This window comes from Phyllostomus hastatus, unplaced genomic scaffold (genome assembly GCF_019186645.2).
Source record: "Phyllostomus hastatus isolate PE091 unplaced genomic scaffold, TTU_PhHast_1.1 phas_contig_948, whole genome shotgun sequence".
Taxonomy (NCBI): Eukaryota; Metazoa; Chordata; class Mammalia; order Chiroptera; family Phyllostomidae; genus Phyllostomus; species Phyllostomus hastatus.
In genome coordinates, this window is record NW_025333993.1 from 9,760,364 (window position 1) to 9,776,386 (window position 16,023).

General features: G+C 65.1%; 1 protein-coding gene across 3 annotated transcripts in view; it reads right to left on the reverse strand.

Annotated features, from left to right (window-relative positions):
• HUNK (hormonally up-regulated Neu-associated kinase) overlaps positions 1-16,023 on the reverse strand; it is a 61,224-nt gene that overhangs the window by 34,955 nt on the left and 10,246 nt on the right. For all 3 annotated transcript variants that reach the window (XM_045852750.1, XM_045852752.1, XM_045852751.1), the window contains exon 2: positions 7,019-7,311. In XM_045852750.1, coding sequence (XP_045708706.1) covers positions 7,019-7,311 — 293 coding nt within the window. The remainder of the gene's footprint in view (positions 1-7,018; positions 7,312-16,023) is intronic.

Below are 16,023 nucleotides of genomic sequence, written 5' to 3' on the forward strand. Positions count from 1 at the left end.
CCCACGCGTGCGCTCACCAGCCGCGGCCCCGGAACACCGGTCACAAAGCCGCGGCACTGTTCAAATCTAAAGGAAGGCCGCAGCTTGCTCCCGGCAAATTGAACCTCCTTCTCCAGCAAGAATGGAAGCCACGCTAAGACATCAAAGGGGGGATTTAGTTTAGAACAAACACTGCGGAGAGCAACAGCTTTAAAGAACGAGGCCAGAAGAAGCAACCGCCGGGGAGAGTGGAAGGAGCTGGGCAGCGCTGGGGCCGCGCCGGCCTGGGAACAGCCGCCGTGCGGAGAGGAAGGGCGAAGACGCAACTCGGGAAGGAAGAGGAACGGCCGGAGGGGGAAACCGGGGGAACGGGAGGAGGCACAAACATGTAATTATCCGGCAAACCAAGAAAAATGAAACCCTTTGAAGTCACTCTCTTCCCACGCAGGGCCTCCCACGGGGACGCGCCCCAGCCCCGAGCGAACCCGGTTCTGGGCCCGCTTGTCACCTTCCCGTGGGGGTTCCTCCAGGGAACCGCACCGCCCGCTCACTGCCGGTTACGGGCGCGGGCAGCCGCACCGGCCTCGGTCCGGGTGGGCACACCGACTGCCTGAGGCAGCGGAAGGGTCCCCCTCGGCGGCTTCGCCTGTGTCCGCCTCCCGCCCGGCTTCTGAGAGGCAGCCAGAAGGAGGGGGGAGAACGCTAACCCTCTGCCCCTTTAGGAAAACAGGCTCTCAAGTCCTGTTTTTAAACACAGCTTTCCCGCCGGCATTTACCGCCGCGCGATCGCCAGGCAGGGACGCCGACGTTTACAGCGGCCGCGTGCCGTCGCCAAAACCGGGGGGCACCGGGGGCCTCCAGTGGGTGAGGGACGGGTGGACACACGGGTGGGGGGCGCCGGGCAGTGGAGGGTTACTACTTCTCCGTGAGCAGAAGGAACGAGCTCTCGGGTCCTAGAAAGACCCGGAGGAACCTTCCACACGTGTGTCCAAGGGGAAGAAGGTGGTCTGAAGAGAGGGCAGACTGCATGGTTCCAAGCACGTGACCTTCCAGAAAAGGCAGAACCACGGACAGTGAAAAAGGTCGGCGGCCGCCAGAGGTTCCGGGAGGAGGGAGGGGGAGGGGCGGAGCTCCTTCTTCTCTGCGGGTGGAATCGGCCCCGACGACGCTGCAGTGGCCACCACATGGCATCGTGACTTGTCGAAACCTACAGAAATCACAACTCAGAGCACCCTGCTGCGCCCGTCCCCTGGCGAGCCCGACGCAACGCAGGGACCCTAGTCCCTGACCACGTCCCCGGGTCGGCTCATCGGCGGTCACGCGTGTGCCACACTCTCCCAGATGTTAGAAACAGGAAAATCGACGCAGACGGGGTGGGGAAGGACGGGGGCTCTTGTGGCTTCCGCACCAAACCTAAAACCGTCCTGAAGATACAGCCTGTTGATTTTTTAAAAGTAGACTGAGCATCTCTCCCTGTCCCGCGGGCTGACCACCAGGATCGGCACGGCCACAGCCACGCGCCTCACGTAGGACGTTCGCAGCGGAGCCTCCCCACCGCCTGAAATTTACCGCCAGCCCCTCAGCACCGTGGGCTCCCCGGGTCCATGGCCCAGCCCCTCGGCAGTGACCGAAGAGGCCGAGACGGACCCCAGAGGCCACCGAATGGAGAGGCTCCTCGGGGATGACGAGGAAGATGAATTTATTCGGAAGGTTTCTGTGTGAGTGTGTCTAGCGCACCTTTAGGAAGACCTGCAGGCCTCCCACCACGGTGGGCCGTGGGAGAGGGAGCGCCATCCCTCAGAGCAGAGCACTGGCCCTGGGCAGTGTCCCACCTCTGGCTGGGCAGGAAGGGTGAGGGAGGTGACACCCATTTCTCACTAACGCCCCTGATCCGATCAGTCCCTCGGGGAGGGGGAGAGAGAGGAAGGGGCCGTCCCTCCCTGCAGCAGGCGGACCAGAAGTTCAGGTGAGCCAGCGGCCAGGAACAGAAGGGAAGTGGGAGGAAAGGGCCCCTGGACAGAGGGAAACAGGTTTTTCTTGGCCAAGGGGCTGGCAAGAGGAGTCAGGACTCGGGAGGAAGGGACCGGGTGCCCCCCGTGGTAGGGGTGGTGGGTCGGGTTCATGGGGGGGCAGGGGAGGCGGGTTGGGTTCATGGGGGGGCAGGGGAGGCAGCAGTCTGGGAAACTGCTGGGAACAGGGAGCCGGGGGGAACGGAGGCACCACCCCTCTCGAGAGGGAAGTGCCCCCCGGGGCTCCCCCAAGGCCCTCAGCCGAGGGGCAGCGGGCTGGTTCTCGCCTGTGCTCGGGGGCGGGGTGGGGGTGCTGGAGGCAGGGGCGAGCCCAAGTGGACAGCCCGACTCCCCAGCCCCACCTCGTGCTGAGCGGTTTCAGAAGAGCAGGCCCCAGCAGGCCGGACTCACCGCACAGGCTCAGCTCCGTCCAAGCTGCCGAGCGCCCCCCCTCCCCCCTCCCCCAGGCTCTCCTGGTGTGTCTGCGAGGACAAGGACGAGGATGAGGACGGTGGCCAGTCGCCGAGGGTGGGAGGCCGGCCACAACGAACCCCCCGGAGAGGGGGGCCCGGCGGCCCAAAGCGAGCACAGCGGTGCGGGGGGGGGGGGGGGGCTCTGGAGAGCGGAGGGGCAGACGGGCGCCTGCCGGGGTGAAGGGGCGTGCGTACGTGCCTGCGTGCGTGCCGGTGCACGGGTGCAACGAGTGTGGGCACACATGGGTCTGTGGGTGCACCCTGCACGTGTGAACATGTTCATGTGTGTGCATGTCGGGGGCGTGCATGCACCCGTGGGAGGCATGGGTGTGCGTGTGCTCGGGTGTGAGGACAGCTCCGGCGGCAGGGGGGGGTGTGGCGTGCACGTGTGGGGTGTGTGGCGTGCTCACCCGCACGTGTGTGAGGTGCTCGCACCTGGCCTGAGCACTGGGAGGGGATGAAGGCCTTTCTCCCAGGCCCGGCCAAGGCCAGCAGAGGTCGAAGGTCGGGCTCTAACACACCCGAGGCCCGGGCTGAGGGGCAGAAACTCAAGAGGGAGCCTGGGGAGCCCCTCAGGGCCGCCCCGACGTGAAGCGGGGAGCTGAGTGACATACCACAGAACAGCAGGGGCCTCGGGGTTAGGGGGGCCAGAAGGCGCCTGGGGGGTGAGGGAGCCGGTGGAGACCCACGTGGAGAAGCCGAGCGGAGGAACCCCCGCCGCCCGGGACGGCTGGAGGGCAGCTCTGCCGCGGGCTGTCTCCCTCCAACTGGCCGCTGACCGCCCACTGACCACCCGCTGACCGCCCTCCCCCAGTCACCCGAGGCTCGGCCGGAGCTCCGGACTCTCCCTTGACCGAGGGCCTCAGGAGAGGGTTTGTCCGGCACGGCCGCTCGCCGCACGAAGTGAGAGCAAGTGTGCCCCCGCGTCCGGGGCCACGCCAGGCTGGACGGCCACCGACAGGTCAGCGGTGAGGACGACCCGGTGACGGGTCCTCACCCAGGTCCAGCGGGAGGTTCCGGAAGGACTCAGCGCGGGGACGAATCTGGCGATACGCACACGGTGCTGGGGCGTCAGCTCTCTCAAGTGAGAGCTGAGGGAGGGGCTGGACCGGCCCGCGCGGCTCCCGTCTGCGGGGGGACGCTCTGCCCGTGGACGCGGCCTCGGACGGACTTCAGACACCCGCCCAGGACACAGCGTCCGCGGCGAGCACACGACTCCCCAGGCAGCGAGCGTCTCCCCTGGACGAGGGTATGAGGGCTTCGGGTTTACCGTCCAAAGCTCCGTGTTGAAACCAAATGACTTTTAATCGTCCGTTCATTTGCAACGCGGGCACCTTGGTAAAACACACACAAAATTGTTGGGCATGCACCGATTTTACGTGTTCCAAAGGAAAGCCTAATTGAGTCCCTGCAACGTTGACAAAACGAAAGAGCTATTCATCACCAAAAAGAGGCCACTCTCCCCACTGCGACCTGAAAAATAAACAAATTGGCACCAAGCCAAAGAAGAAAATGCCCTCAAAATTCCAGGGAACATATGGAACATTCCAGAAAGTACGTGGCACCGACCACCAGAAAGCTGCCACCCCCACGCTGGCTCGGACGGTGGCTGCACTCGATCAACTTCCCCTCCTTCATGCAACTCGTCCCACCGTGTGCCCCCCGGGCCGGCGGCGAGCCAGCGGGGTGGGGGGGGGGGCGCTGCGCAGAAGACAGACGTCAGACAAGGAAGGTGTCACGTGCAAAGTGTTTGGAAAGCAAAGCAGAAGGTGCTGTGGAAGCTCATGACCAGGGCGCCTAGCCGAGAGGGTCTCCTGGAGGAGGTGGCTTGGAGCTGGGACCCGAGGGATGAGTAGGATTCAGTTGAAGAAACGGCCAGAGCCGCAGAAACGGAGACCGGCGGGCGGTGGGGCCTCGGGCCCCCAGAACCCCACTTCCCAAGAAGAATGTGGATGACGCAGACGTGTGGCCGTCACAGGGAACGCGTCCTCCTAGCAGAGCAGGTCCTCAGAGGACACCCAGCGGGTTTGGTTCGACACCACTCGGCTTGAGGTTGCAGAGCTGACCCGCTGTGTAAGCGAGGACCGGCTGTGCTCCCAGGTGTCGGCCCCTCTAATCCCCCCCACCCTGACAGCCCTCGGAGCGGCCCACCCCTCTCTCTGCGGCGCACTCGGAAGCACAGCCCAGAAGCCTGAGCTGTGCGCGGCCTGAGGGGCGGGGGCTGCCGTGGGGACGCAGCGGTCTGGCTTCAGAACCGACACCGCTGGCCGGGGCACCCCCACCCCGACCCGCCCGGCTGCGTGCGAGCCAGAACGTGGGAAAACCTCACGTCTCCCTCCCTTTTCAGAACCGCAGCCGGACACAGACCCTGGGTCTCTAGAACCGGCATGCCGGCAGAGAGGTGCGTGCTCACAGCCGAAGGCCCTGTCCCCAAACTCCCCGCCCACCTGCCCGCCCCGTCCTCCCCGCTCCAGGAAAACTGAAAGGCTGGAAGAACCGCTTCGTTCCAGACGGGTCCGGGTCGTGCCTGCTCCTCGTCAGGCCCACAGAACAAAGCAGGGCCCCCTCTCCCCGGCATTTCCCCACCCCAGCACACGCGGGCCCTGTGCGGTGTCTGTGGACACACAAGGTCACGCCCAGGACAGGCGCGCTCCACCGCCGAGGGTCACGTGCCTCTGCCCTGCGGCCGGCTGGTCTCTCCCCGCTCGGGAGGGCGGCACCGTGCTGCCCCGTGAGTCTCCCTGTGCAGCGCGGTTGGACTGTGTCAGTTCGCAGGCGCGGACGACCCCCAGACCAGCAGCGTGAGCAGAAGCGGCGCTGTCCGGGATCGCGGACTCGGGGCTCCAGCTCAGCGGGCAACACGCGAATCATCAGATGCGGCGCCTGCTGGCGGAGCTCGTTTGAGAAAAAGAACAAAACTCGTCAGAGTGTAACCGCAGGGAGGGTCTCCACCGATGCTGGGACGAGATGCGGAGGCCACGCCGCCGTGCCGCTGCCGGCGTCGCCCACGGCCTGTCGCGCAGAAGACGCCAACCTCATGGCCGGTCGGGTGCCAGAGGCAGCTCTCCTGGCCAACGAAGGAAATCCGCTCTACACGGGTTTAGTTCCTTTTCTTTTACAAGATTGTTGAAGACGGACCTACAAATGACACCGAAACAGGTCTGGGTGGAAAGTCGGGTGTGTAGCTGTAACGTCCCAGGAAAGACGGCTCCCCTGAGGTGTCCATGGTGATGACACGCCAGACAAGCAGCAGCCTGCACGCCCCCCGCAAGGACCCAGAGCCCGTCACGCCAGGGAACGCGGGCCCACGGGCCCCGTGCTTCCCGCCTTCCCCGGCTTTCCAGCCTCGGTGCCTTGGCCCAGACTAGCTCACGGATGCGTCTCCAAGGAGGGGGAGCAGCCGTGTGCTGGGGGTCGGAGCAAGAGACAGCACCGAGACAGCGGCGGCAGGGAGAGGGGCCGGGTTTCTCGAAGATCCCGTCACGGGGCCGTGGGGAGTTTCCTTCCGGAGAGACCCCGGCACAGCTGTCACCGGCTTCTCCCCTGTTGTCCTCACAGTCCCCAGAGCTGGGCACACGAACCCCAGTCCTGACACCCCGGGGCCCGCGGATCTGCCCTCTGCTGTGGCCAGGGGAGCTGGTGACCCCGCCGACTCACCGGGCGGCGTCTGGGGGTGTCGTCCTCGTCAACAGACACGCACCTGGCACTCGGGCGGCCGCCCCTCCCCTAACAGCGGCGGCAGAGCTAGGACGTGACGGGCAGTGCGGGGAATTGTCAGAAAGAGCCAGAAATAGCATTATTCACTCAAAACCTCTCAACGTTCCCTTCCCTGCTGATCTAAACTCAGAGAGTCCTAACGGCGCGTGATTTCGTGACGCCGGCGCGGGACTAAAAATAGGGCTTGGGGGGGCTCTCTCGCTCGGGGAGGAAACAGCCAAGGCCTGGAGGGCGCCCCGAGGCCCAGGCTGGCTGCGGGGACGGCGGGGGGGGCCGCCCCACTGTGCCCCCCCCCAGGAAGAATGTCTGCCCCCAGCCGGAACGCCGGCCAGCGCGGGACTTAAAGACCTGCAGCCCCTCCCCCTGCCAAGCACACTGTGCGCGAACGGCTTCCCACCGACAAGGGCACCCTTGGAAGCTGTATTGTTTAAAGCCGTGTGTTTCTGCGTAAGGTCAAACACAGGGCTGCCGGTGACCTCACGGTTCCCCAGAGCACGTGAGCGTGGCGGCGGCTCAGGCGCGACAGCGAAGGGTGGGCCGGCCGCTGAGGGCGGACGGCCTGGCTGTGGCGCGCGAGGTCCCTCGGCCGGAACCAGGAGGGGCGCTCGGCACCTGCCCCGCCGCGGCCGGACCCGGGAGGCACGGCCCTGCGGGAAGGCAGCCGGTCACCGAAGGCCACGGCCGTGTCTTCCCACTCAAGGGAAGCGTCCCGGACACGCGGGTCCGCAGCGACAGACGGGAGAGGCGTGGCCGCCCGGGAGGCGCGGGGGTCGGGACCGGGGGGCGAGTGGGTTTCTTTTCAGGGTGACGAAAGCCCCCCCACACTAGGTTGGCGCTCACCGGTGGACCACCCCGGCCCGGTGCAGGTGCTCCACCGCGGACACCAGCTGCCGGACGTATCTGCGGGCCTCGGGCTCCTCCAGCCGCTGCTTCTCGTAGATCCTGTGCATGAGGCTGCCCCCGGGGCACAGCTCCAGCACCAGGTAGTAGCTGTTCTCCGTCTCCAGGATGTCCAGCAGCTGGGCGATGTTCGGGTGGCGGATCATCTGCTGGATCTGCCCCTCCCGCCGCAGGTTCTTGGTGACGTACGTGTCCTTCCTGGCCCGCTTCTTGTCGATGACTTTCATGGCCACCTGGGGGGGCGGCGAGAACAGGGCCGTGGTCAGTGCCCGCGGGCAAAGGCCCTCCCCTGGCTCCGCGCAAGGACCGAGGGGAGCCCACGGCTGCCCTCTGCGCCGGGACAGACTCGCGATCCGAGACGCCTCAAGGGACAGAACGTGCAGTGCCAGCTCCGCGAGGACCAGAGGGCGCTCAGCAATCGAGGAAGGAGGGAGGGGGGGAAATGTGCTGAGGCGACTCGGACGGCGGTCTGCGGCGGGGGGCAGCATCTGACTGGGGTCTCCAGGGGCGAAACCCCAAGATCTGCCCAGCCAAGGGCCTCTCCCCGCCCCTCAGGCCCGGCTGTCCTCCCTCCGGGGTGGGTGCCCCCCGGCCGCCACTTCTGCACCAGCCGACGCGGCCCCGCCTGCCGTGTGAGGCCGCGGGCGGGGCGCCGCAGGGTGCAGGGCCCAGCGAGGAGGTGGCACGGCAGCCCTTACACCCGGCACCAACCCCCGGACCAGGCCACCCGCCTCCAGTGCTCAGGCGTCCCCCCAGGAGATCGCCGCACAGGGGGACTCTCGGCCCCACGTCAGGCCCCGACCCGCGGCTGCTCCCAGGCCTGGCCTCCACGACGCACAGGGCGCTCCTCCTGGGTCACCTCCCCAGAGTCGGCGTGTCACACGCGTGGGCCCTCCAGCCCCTACCAGCCACGGACGCCCTGGGGACCCTGTCTGCTGACGGCCTCCCTCACCTGTCCCCCTCCCTGATCCGGACGCCCCCGGTCGGGCTCCCCTGGGGCCGGGCCCCCCTGCGCCCGGACACCGCGCCTCTCTGAGAGACTCGGCCGCCCGCGGGGTGTGTGCCCGCCCGCTGCCCAGCCGCCTGGGCGCAGGTTGGAACGGCGGCCTCCCCACTCCTCCCCACTCCTTCGTCGCCCTCAGAGACCAAGAAAAGGGACGATGGCGAGGTGAAAGCCCCGAGAAACAAAGACTCCGGCTCTTCCACGGCCCCAGACGAGCCGCCAGCCCCGGAACTCCACAAAGGCTGCCGCGGGCCTCCCTGCGGAGCTGCGCAGCGAGCACACGGTGAGGGCACGCGGCTCCCCCTCGGCTCCCCCACTTCCGTCCGGTGGAGGAACCGCATTTCAGACCATGCGGCAGCCCCACCCTCCTCTCCGCCCCCACCCCCACCCCCACTCCCGCCAAAACCACGATAAAACCAGCGAACTAACTTTTAAGCAGCTAAGCTCGCAGGAAAGAAAAGGACAAAAACCCAAGAAGCGGCTCTAAGGAGCCTGGGGGGCAGCTGCAGGGGAGGAGGGGTGGGGGGACGAGAGGTGGGAGGGGCTTCCCTGCAGGGAGGGGCTGGCACCCTTCCTCCCCAGGAACCCGGACGCAGGCCCCCGGCTGTGGGTCCCGGTCGTCGAGGCCGGCCTGGCGGGAAGGAATCCTCACCTTTGATGGCCCCTGTTACGCGTGAGGAGAGAAATCACCCGTAAAACTGTGCTGGACGAGGGTGCACGGAGCATCCGGCCCAGCCACCGCACACACCCCACACACCCGTGGGTGCCTGAGGCGGCCGGGTCACAGCCTTGGTGCGGGTGTGATTTCCCCACGGAGCCCGGGACAGAGTCGCGTGTGCCGCCCAAGGCGGCGTTTCAGGGCCCGTCTGGTCTCCCACCTTCCTCGAACGGCGACACAGTTGAGACCGTCCACGTGGGAGCAGGGCCAACGGGACTTCAAGTTCGTCCCTCCGTCCTGGTCGCCCTTCCCGGCCCGCAACACCCACCCCTCCGCACCCCAGAGTGGCAGACACACTGTCCGCGTGTCCCGCCTCCACAGTGGGGCGGCAGACAGACTGGGATCTTCCCCACGACGGAACACTCGCGGGCGCGTCCCCCGGGACCCAGCTTGTGCCGCATTTCCCAGCGTTCCCGTCTCCCTGTCGCCGATGCCACTTCCCACAGCAATGACGTTTCAGGGAATCGGGGTGTCCGGGGAACCGGGGGCTGATCCCCCGAAATCCCTTCTTGCGTGGAAATGAGCTGAAAGAGGTTGGGTTTCTCCATGAGGCTGGGTGGTGACCTCACACAAGCCTTCCCCCCATCAGCCGACACCGATGCAGCATCCTCAGTGACATGGCTCCCCACGCCAGGTGCGCACGGCGAGACGGCCGCGGGTGTTCGGGCCCACGTGTGCAGAGAACACGGACTCCTTCACCGTCACCGCCGGCCATGGGCTGAACGGCACTGCCCCCCAAGTTCACAGGGTGAAGCCCGAACCCCCAAGGTCGCCGTGTTTGGAGACTGGGCCTCCGGAGGTCTCACTGTGGACGATGGAGGCCGTGAGGGACGGCCCGATCGGACGGGGCTTGTCCCCACCGAGGAGAGGCCCCGGGAGGAGGACCCGGGGAGAAGGGGCGTCCGCTAGCCAGGCAGCAAGGCCTCGTGGTGGACGGGCCCTGCCGACACCCCGACCCCAGACGTCCAGCCCCCACGACCGGGAGGGAACCCGGTGCAAGCCGTGCCTCGGCCCGGTCCCCGCGATCCAGACCAACCAGGCCGCCCACCCATCTCGGCGACGTGAGCCACGTAGGTATCCAGGCTGGCCGGGGAACCACTCAGTGACCCGAATGACCTGGTCCGGCGGCCTGCAAACACAACCGGGACGGGCTCCGTGGGCACCCGCCACTTCTCTGGCGGCTGCGTGGCCGCACGCACGTCAGAGCTGGCCCCGCTGCTGGCCACCGGACCGGTGAGACACGGCAGGTGGGTCGGAAGGAGGCCCCGCGGCGCTCCCTTTCCCGAGGGGGACCCTCGGTTCACAGAACTGTGCCCGCCGGCCACCCGGCCGAGACGCGCGCAGCCCGGACCCGGCTCGACCCCACCGCTCCGCAGCCTCTGGGCGTGGCTCCCGGCAGGTTCCCGCCGGGGTTCGCACGAACCCCACGCAAACTGTTCCTGAGCCTCGCGTCCAATCCTAGAAACAGACAAAACGCGAGCCCCTCTGTGGACGGTCCTCGTCACTTCGTGTGTCCCTTAGGAAACTCCCGTGGGGACGCAAACGCCGAGTCTCTCTCCCAGGGCCAGGGACGCACGCAGTGGGGGTGCGTGTGGGAGCCGCTGCTGGGAGCGCTGACCTGGTTCACTTGCTCCCTGCTTGTCCAGCCGCCCGCGCTCGGGGCCAGACCGCCCGCAGCTCCGCATGCGGGCGAGTCAGGGGCCCCACGGGGTGTGGGGGGAGCGTGTGTTTCCTCCCGGAGCCTGAGGCGGCTCCCGGGGTCCATCTGCTCAGAAGGCAGCTCTCCACAGAGCGGACGTCGGTGGGCGAGGGGCGCGAGGGCGAACACCCCGACAGGAAGGAACCCCGAGAGGAAAAACTGACGGAAGAGGGGAGCGGGTCCCACCCGAGAACGGTCTGCATGCCCCGCCGCCCCTGCCCGGCATGGCCCCTGGGTGGCCCGAGCTGTCCGCACGCCCAGCCCCCCGAGGAACAGACTCCGCAGGCGCTGGCTGCGGCGGCCGTCACCTGGTTGCCGTCACCCGGCAGCTGTCACCCGGCGTCACGGGCGGAGCAGCAGGGACGCCACCTGGGATCCAGGCGTCCACAGGCTTCCCTGCCCCTGAGCGCGCTCTCCTCGGCTTGTAGTCTTCTCCTGGGTCCTCGCGGGGTCTCCTTCCCCCGTGCGACTGTCTGAGTGTCCCACCCTCAGGAGGACACCCACGGGACCTCCACTCACCGGGATCGCCTCTGTAAAGATCCCATCGCCAAGTATGGTCACACTCCAAGTCTGGGGGAGCGGGGACACCCTAACAAACACCCCAAACACCTTAAAACCCTGACAGACAGACAGACACCCTGACAGGTGCTCAGCATGGCCAGGGCTCGACCTCAAGGAGCACCGAGCAGCCGGGCACGTGCCCGTTGGGGGCAGAAGCCACCCCGAGCGACACCAGGGCGGCACGGCCCGCCCGGCAGCGGGCGTGGGGTCACGAGTCACCGTCCCCGACCTGAAATCCCCCTCCGTCACCCAGGGATGGGTGAGCGCCCGGGTTACACGCGGAGAAACCCAAACCATCCACTCCTTTCCCGGGGAGAAGAGAACAAAGAGAGAAGGAAAACTGTCCAATGAAGGCTCTCGATTTTCACCGTCTCCACGTGCCCGTGACTGTCACCGGCCCCTAATTAAACTGTCACGCTGTTCACCCAGGCAAGGGAGGGCTGGGGAGAGGAGCAATCAGCCCTGGGCGGGGGGGGGGTTTCTCTTCCAACTTGCGGGGGGCAGGGACAGCTGATGGCCACTCCAACCCTTAGCACACAGGAAGCCGGAGCCCGGGGCCGCTGTCGGTTCCAGTGGTGACTCGGGACGCAGAAGGGTCACAGGTCCCGAGGCTCCAGGGCAGGGCACGCCCCCAGACCCCCCTTCACTGTGTCTCCAGGGCGGTGGCAGCAGCAGCGGACAGAGACCCAGCCGAACTCCTCTCCCTCCTCCTCCTCCGTCTCCTCGTCTCTCTGACAGGGAGAAGCCGAGATGCGGACCCCTCCAGAGGGCCCCCGGGGCGGAGCGGCCGACGTCTCCCCGAGGCCCCCTAAGGCCCTAGGACCCCCAGGTGTCTCGTTTCCAGGGACCGTTCTCACTGCCACGCGGTGACTCCTGTGTGTGGGGTTCCCGGCTCCGGGCAGACCTGGTTCTTGCCCCGGTTCCCAGAGCCTCCGGTGCCTGCCTTACACAAAACCCTCCACTGCGGGGGGGGCGTTTGGGACAGAAACCCGGGCCCCCCTGGGACCGCCTGCCCGCGTGCCCTGGAGCAAAGGCAGCGGGCCCTCCCGTGCCCCAGGGAGCCTCGGACACCCAGAGGGGCGCCCTGTATCCTGTGGTCTCCCCAGAGGGGACGCCTTTTCCCCGACCGCCTGCCTACGCAGGCTCCTTGTACTGATCTGTGCAAACGCCCCTGCCAGCCGCTCTGCGTCAGGAAGTCAATCAATAAATGTCCAGAAGAAGAAACACAGGCCACCTCTGACAGCCGCGTAAAGGCAGTGCTCTTCCTCCCTGGACTGGCCAGACCTGCGAAGTCCCGCCCCCCAGCACACCAGCGCGGGGCGCTAGGGTGAGAAAGGAGTGTTTAAACAGGATTCGAGGGGAGGGGGAGAGTCTTCTGGGCGCTAGGGGGGAAAGGGGGATGCATTAGGAAGGGGAGAGTCCTGAGCTTCCTCTCTCCTCTCCCCAGCCTCGGCCTTGGGCCGCCGTCACTCCCACAACGAAGAGACCAGACGTGCCATCTTCAAAATGTGACATTTAATACTTTAAACTCCAAAATGAGTTCTAATTCAGGAAGCATCCCTGCCTGTGGGCGGCAGGACGCAATCAGCAGTCCATTCTCACAGCACCGGACGCTGGGCAGCCCAGCGCAGCTGAGCAGGGACAAGAGTAAGGTCGCTCTGGGGACGCGGGGAGGACCTGTATGCACGGGAAACGCAGAAATGCGGCCAGTAGCAGTCCAAGACAAAGTCCCCAACCCGGTGCTGGCACCTGGAGCGACCTCAGACCACACTGGACGTCACAGGACCTCCAGCCAGGAGCCCGTCCGCAAATGAGGAAACCGTAGCCCCTCAGGCCGGCAAACGCGGAGTGTGGGCAAGAGCTGGGCACCAAACCAAACGCGGGGATGGGGGGGCAAAGCCGCACAGTGCACCTCCCCACGCCACGCCGGCCCCACCCCCAGGTGCCCTCGCTCTGCCACAGCTCAGGTGGTTTCTGCAGGTGCAGGTGCAGGAGCCGGGCTCCGCGGCAGGTTCACCAGAAGGACTCGAGGGCACCTCCCAGCACCACGGCCCCATCCCAGAAATGGGAGGCGACCCAGAAACACCTGGAAAGAGCACGAAGCAAAAGCCGGGAGGCAGAGAAGCCCGCAGCAGCGAGAAGCCCCTCCAGAGGACGCTGCCCCAGGCCACAGATGCTGCCGGAAGCCCCTGGCAGAAGCCGAGAGCAGGGCAGTGGAATGCAAGGAATGCAGACACAGGGTCCCGGGGCGCTCCCTATCCTGCGTCCTGCGGGGGGGGGGGGGCTGGCTGCGGGGGGAGGGGGCGCGAAACGTGGCCAGTACGTGGCCAGTGTCTCCTCCCTCCCCTCCCCGCCCCCCCCAACATAGAACCACACTGCCCGCGGCGAGCGGGGTGGGCGTCCACTCCTCCGTGTCTGAAAGGGGCTCAGTGACATGGGCCTTCAAACACGGATGGGACAGTCCGACAGGCAGGGATCACCAGCTGCCACGCGCTCCCCGACACAGCACTGAATCCGTTCTCAGGCCCTGTGCTTCTCTCTCTCTCTCACACACACACACACACACACACACACACGTCTCTACGTAGTCCAGTTCCCATCGAGTCCCGTGAGGTGGCGGCATCACCTCAGTCGAAGATCCAGAAGCCGGAGCTTCGAGGGTCTGGCCTCCTTCTCGGAGGCTGTGCGGCTGCGGAGCAGAAAGGTGGCCGGGACGGAAGCCCGCGGCCGCCGGCACGGCAGTGCCCGGCACCGTCAGGGCGCGTCCTCTGGCAATGGGCTAGACACCCAAGTCAGGGGTCCCCGCCCCTCACGACCGTTTTCTGCAGACGGCGCCGCCATCAGCCGCGTCGGGACTGGCTGATGGAGCAGAACCAACGACAGGCCCAGGGGCTCACCGCAGCCTGAGAAGTGAGAGGGAACTGAAGGCAAAGACGAACTGGTTGGATTAGACGAAAGATGCAATTTCTACGGGTCCCCTCCAAAAAAAAAAAAAAGACAAAAATGGAATCAAAGGCAAATAACCAACTGGAAGAACTAGTTTTTTAAATTATAAGGAACTCCAAATAATGGGATGCTTTTTATCACCAAAAGTCAAAAATTTAAAGACCATTTAACGCCCTGGGAGAATGCTCTCTATACATTAAGATGGGGGGAAGCACGGTTACAATATGAAGGCCGTAACCTCAGTTTTGCAGCACACGACTTCAAAGGGGGAAACAGCCCCACAGCCCCCACCGCTTCACGGCGGAGACACGTTCTGGAAAACTCGGTGGCCGCAAGTTCACTGCCCTGGGAACCCTGGAGGCCCTTACACGCGCCTGGACTGCGGCAGTCTGCCGCACACGCGGCTCTGCGGGCAGCCGGCCACCCCCGGGCTGCGAGCACGCAACACCACACGGGAGCACACGCGGCAACCGAGATGCGGTGAACTCGGTGAGCACCGGGTGTGCACGGCCCCTGCAGGTGCGGCTCGGCCTGCTGCTCACAGCACACCTGTTCCATAAGCAGGAAGAGCCCACTCTGAAATAACAATAAAAATGTAGCAAAGCACACACCAGGAGCAGAGACGTTTATCTTCAGTGTCCAGCACGCTGTGCCACACGTAACTGTGTGTGCTGGCCGTGCCGGAGGTTCTTCCGCACCAGCCTCACCGCAAACGGGGGTCCCAGGTGTTGGGGGACGTCGGAACAGCTCCGCGGTCACGGGGCAAATGGGAGCCTCCATCCCCATCATAATCCGCACGGTCTGCTGCGACAGGTGGTGCGTGGCGCATGCCTGACAGGCATGTGTACACGCACATCTGTGTCTCGCACACCCAGCCCACGCACGGAAATGTGATCGGTGATGGATGATCGCTGGGGTGTGTGCCTACACGTGATTTTTGTTTTTACTTTGTGTTTCTATTTATTTTCTGCAAGGGGCCGGGGGTGGAAAAAAATCATGCTTAATTAATCAGAAGCAAAAGGATAATTTTTAAAAACAGGAGAGTAGGTAATGGAATGCAATCGGCAAAGTGGAGTGGCGAGTGGCAGAGTTAACAATGAACAGAGCGGATGTCAGTGGGCGTGCAAGAAGAGCCTGTGGCAGCTAACAAATGTCAGCCCGGGGTTTACTCTGGGAGACTGGTAACTTCGAGGGCTCTGGAGTACGCCAGCAACTGGCCTTGGTTTAAGGGATTTTAAACCACTGGGCACTTGGTCCAAAGACTTAAAGACTTATTGTTAAAATACTTATACTTTAAGATATCTATACTTTAAAGTAAATAATTAAAATATTTGCATGTGAAATTTTAATGTCTTCAATAGTTAGAGCGGACCTGGGAAAAGCACTGATTTACATTCGATAACTTGTATCTATTTTTGAACACACGCGCCCCTTCGGAATCTGGGAGTCGCCGTTCTAAGTCTGATTTATTGGAAAGAAACTTCGTTACTCGCTCGCCCCCCGGTGCTTTCATTGAACGCTCGCTATGCTAAGAAGCTCGCTGTTGATCTACGGGAAAACATCTCGCATAATGAATTAGGTGGCAGCGCGACAGCCACGCAGCTCGTCCCCTCCAGAGGGAAATTCAAGTTCATTACCTCAAATTGGGCTTGAAACTGCCGCGGCCGCTCACGAACGCGCGTTTCTCCCGGAACAAAACGTCGCCCTGTGGGAACGACTCGTTAGAGACCCGGAGCGGCGCTCCCCGAGCAGCACGGGCTTTGTTTTCTCCGCGCTCCCAGGCGTCAACGCCCCGCGGAGGGCGCAGTCACGGCCGGTCCGGCGGAATTCCGGCCTGGACCGGAGGGCACACGTAGACACCCAGGCTTCCCCGCAGAGCGCCCTGCGGGGACGCCAATGACAACCAGACTGCGCGGGCGACAGCTCCCGTCTCCGCCCCTCGGCCCTCGGCCCCGCCCCTCGGCTCCCGTCTCCGCCCCTCGGCTTTCGGCTCCGCCCCTCGGCTCCCATCTCCGCCC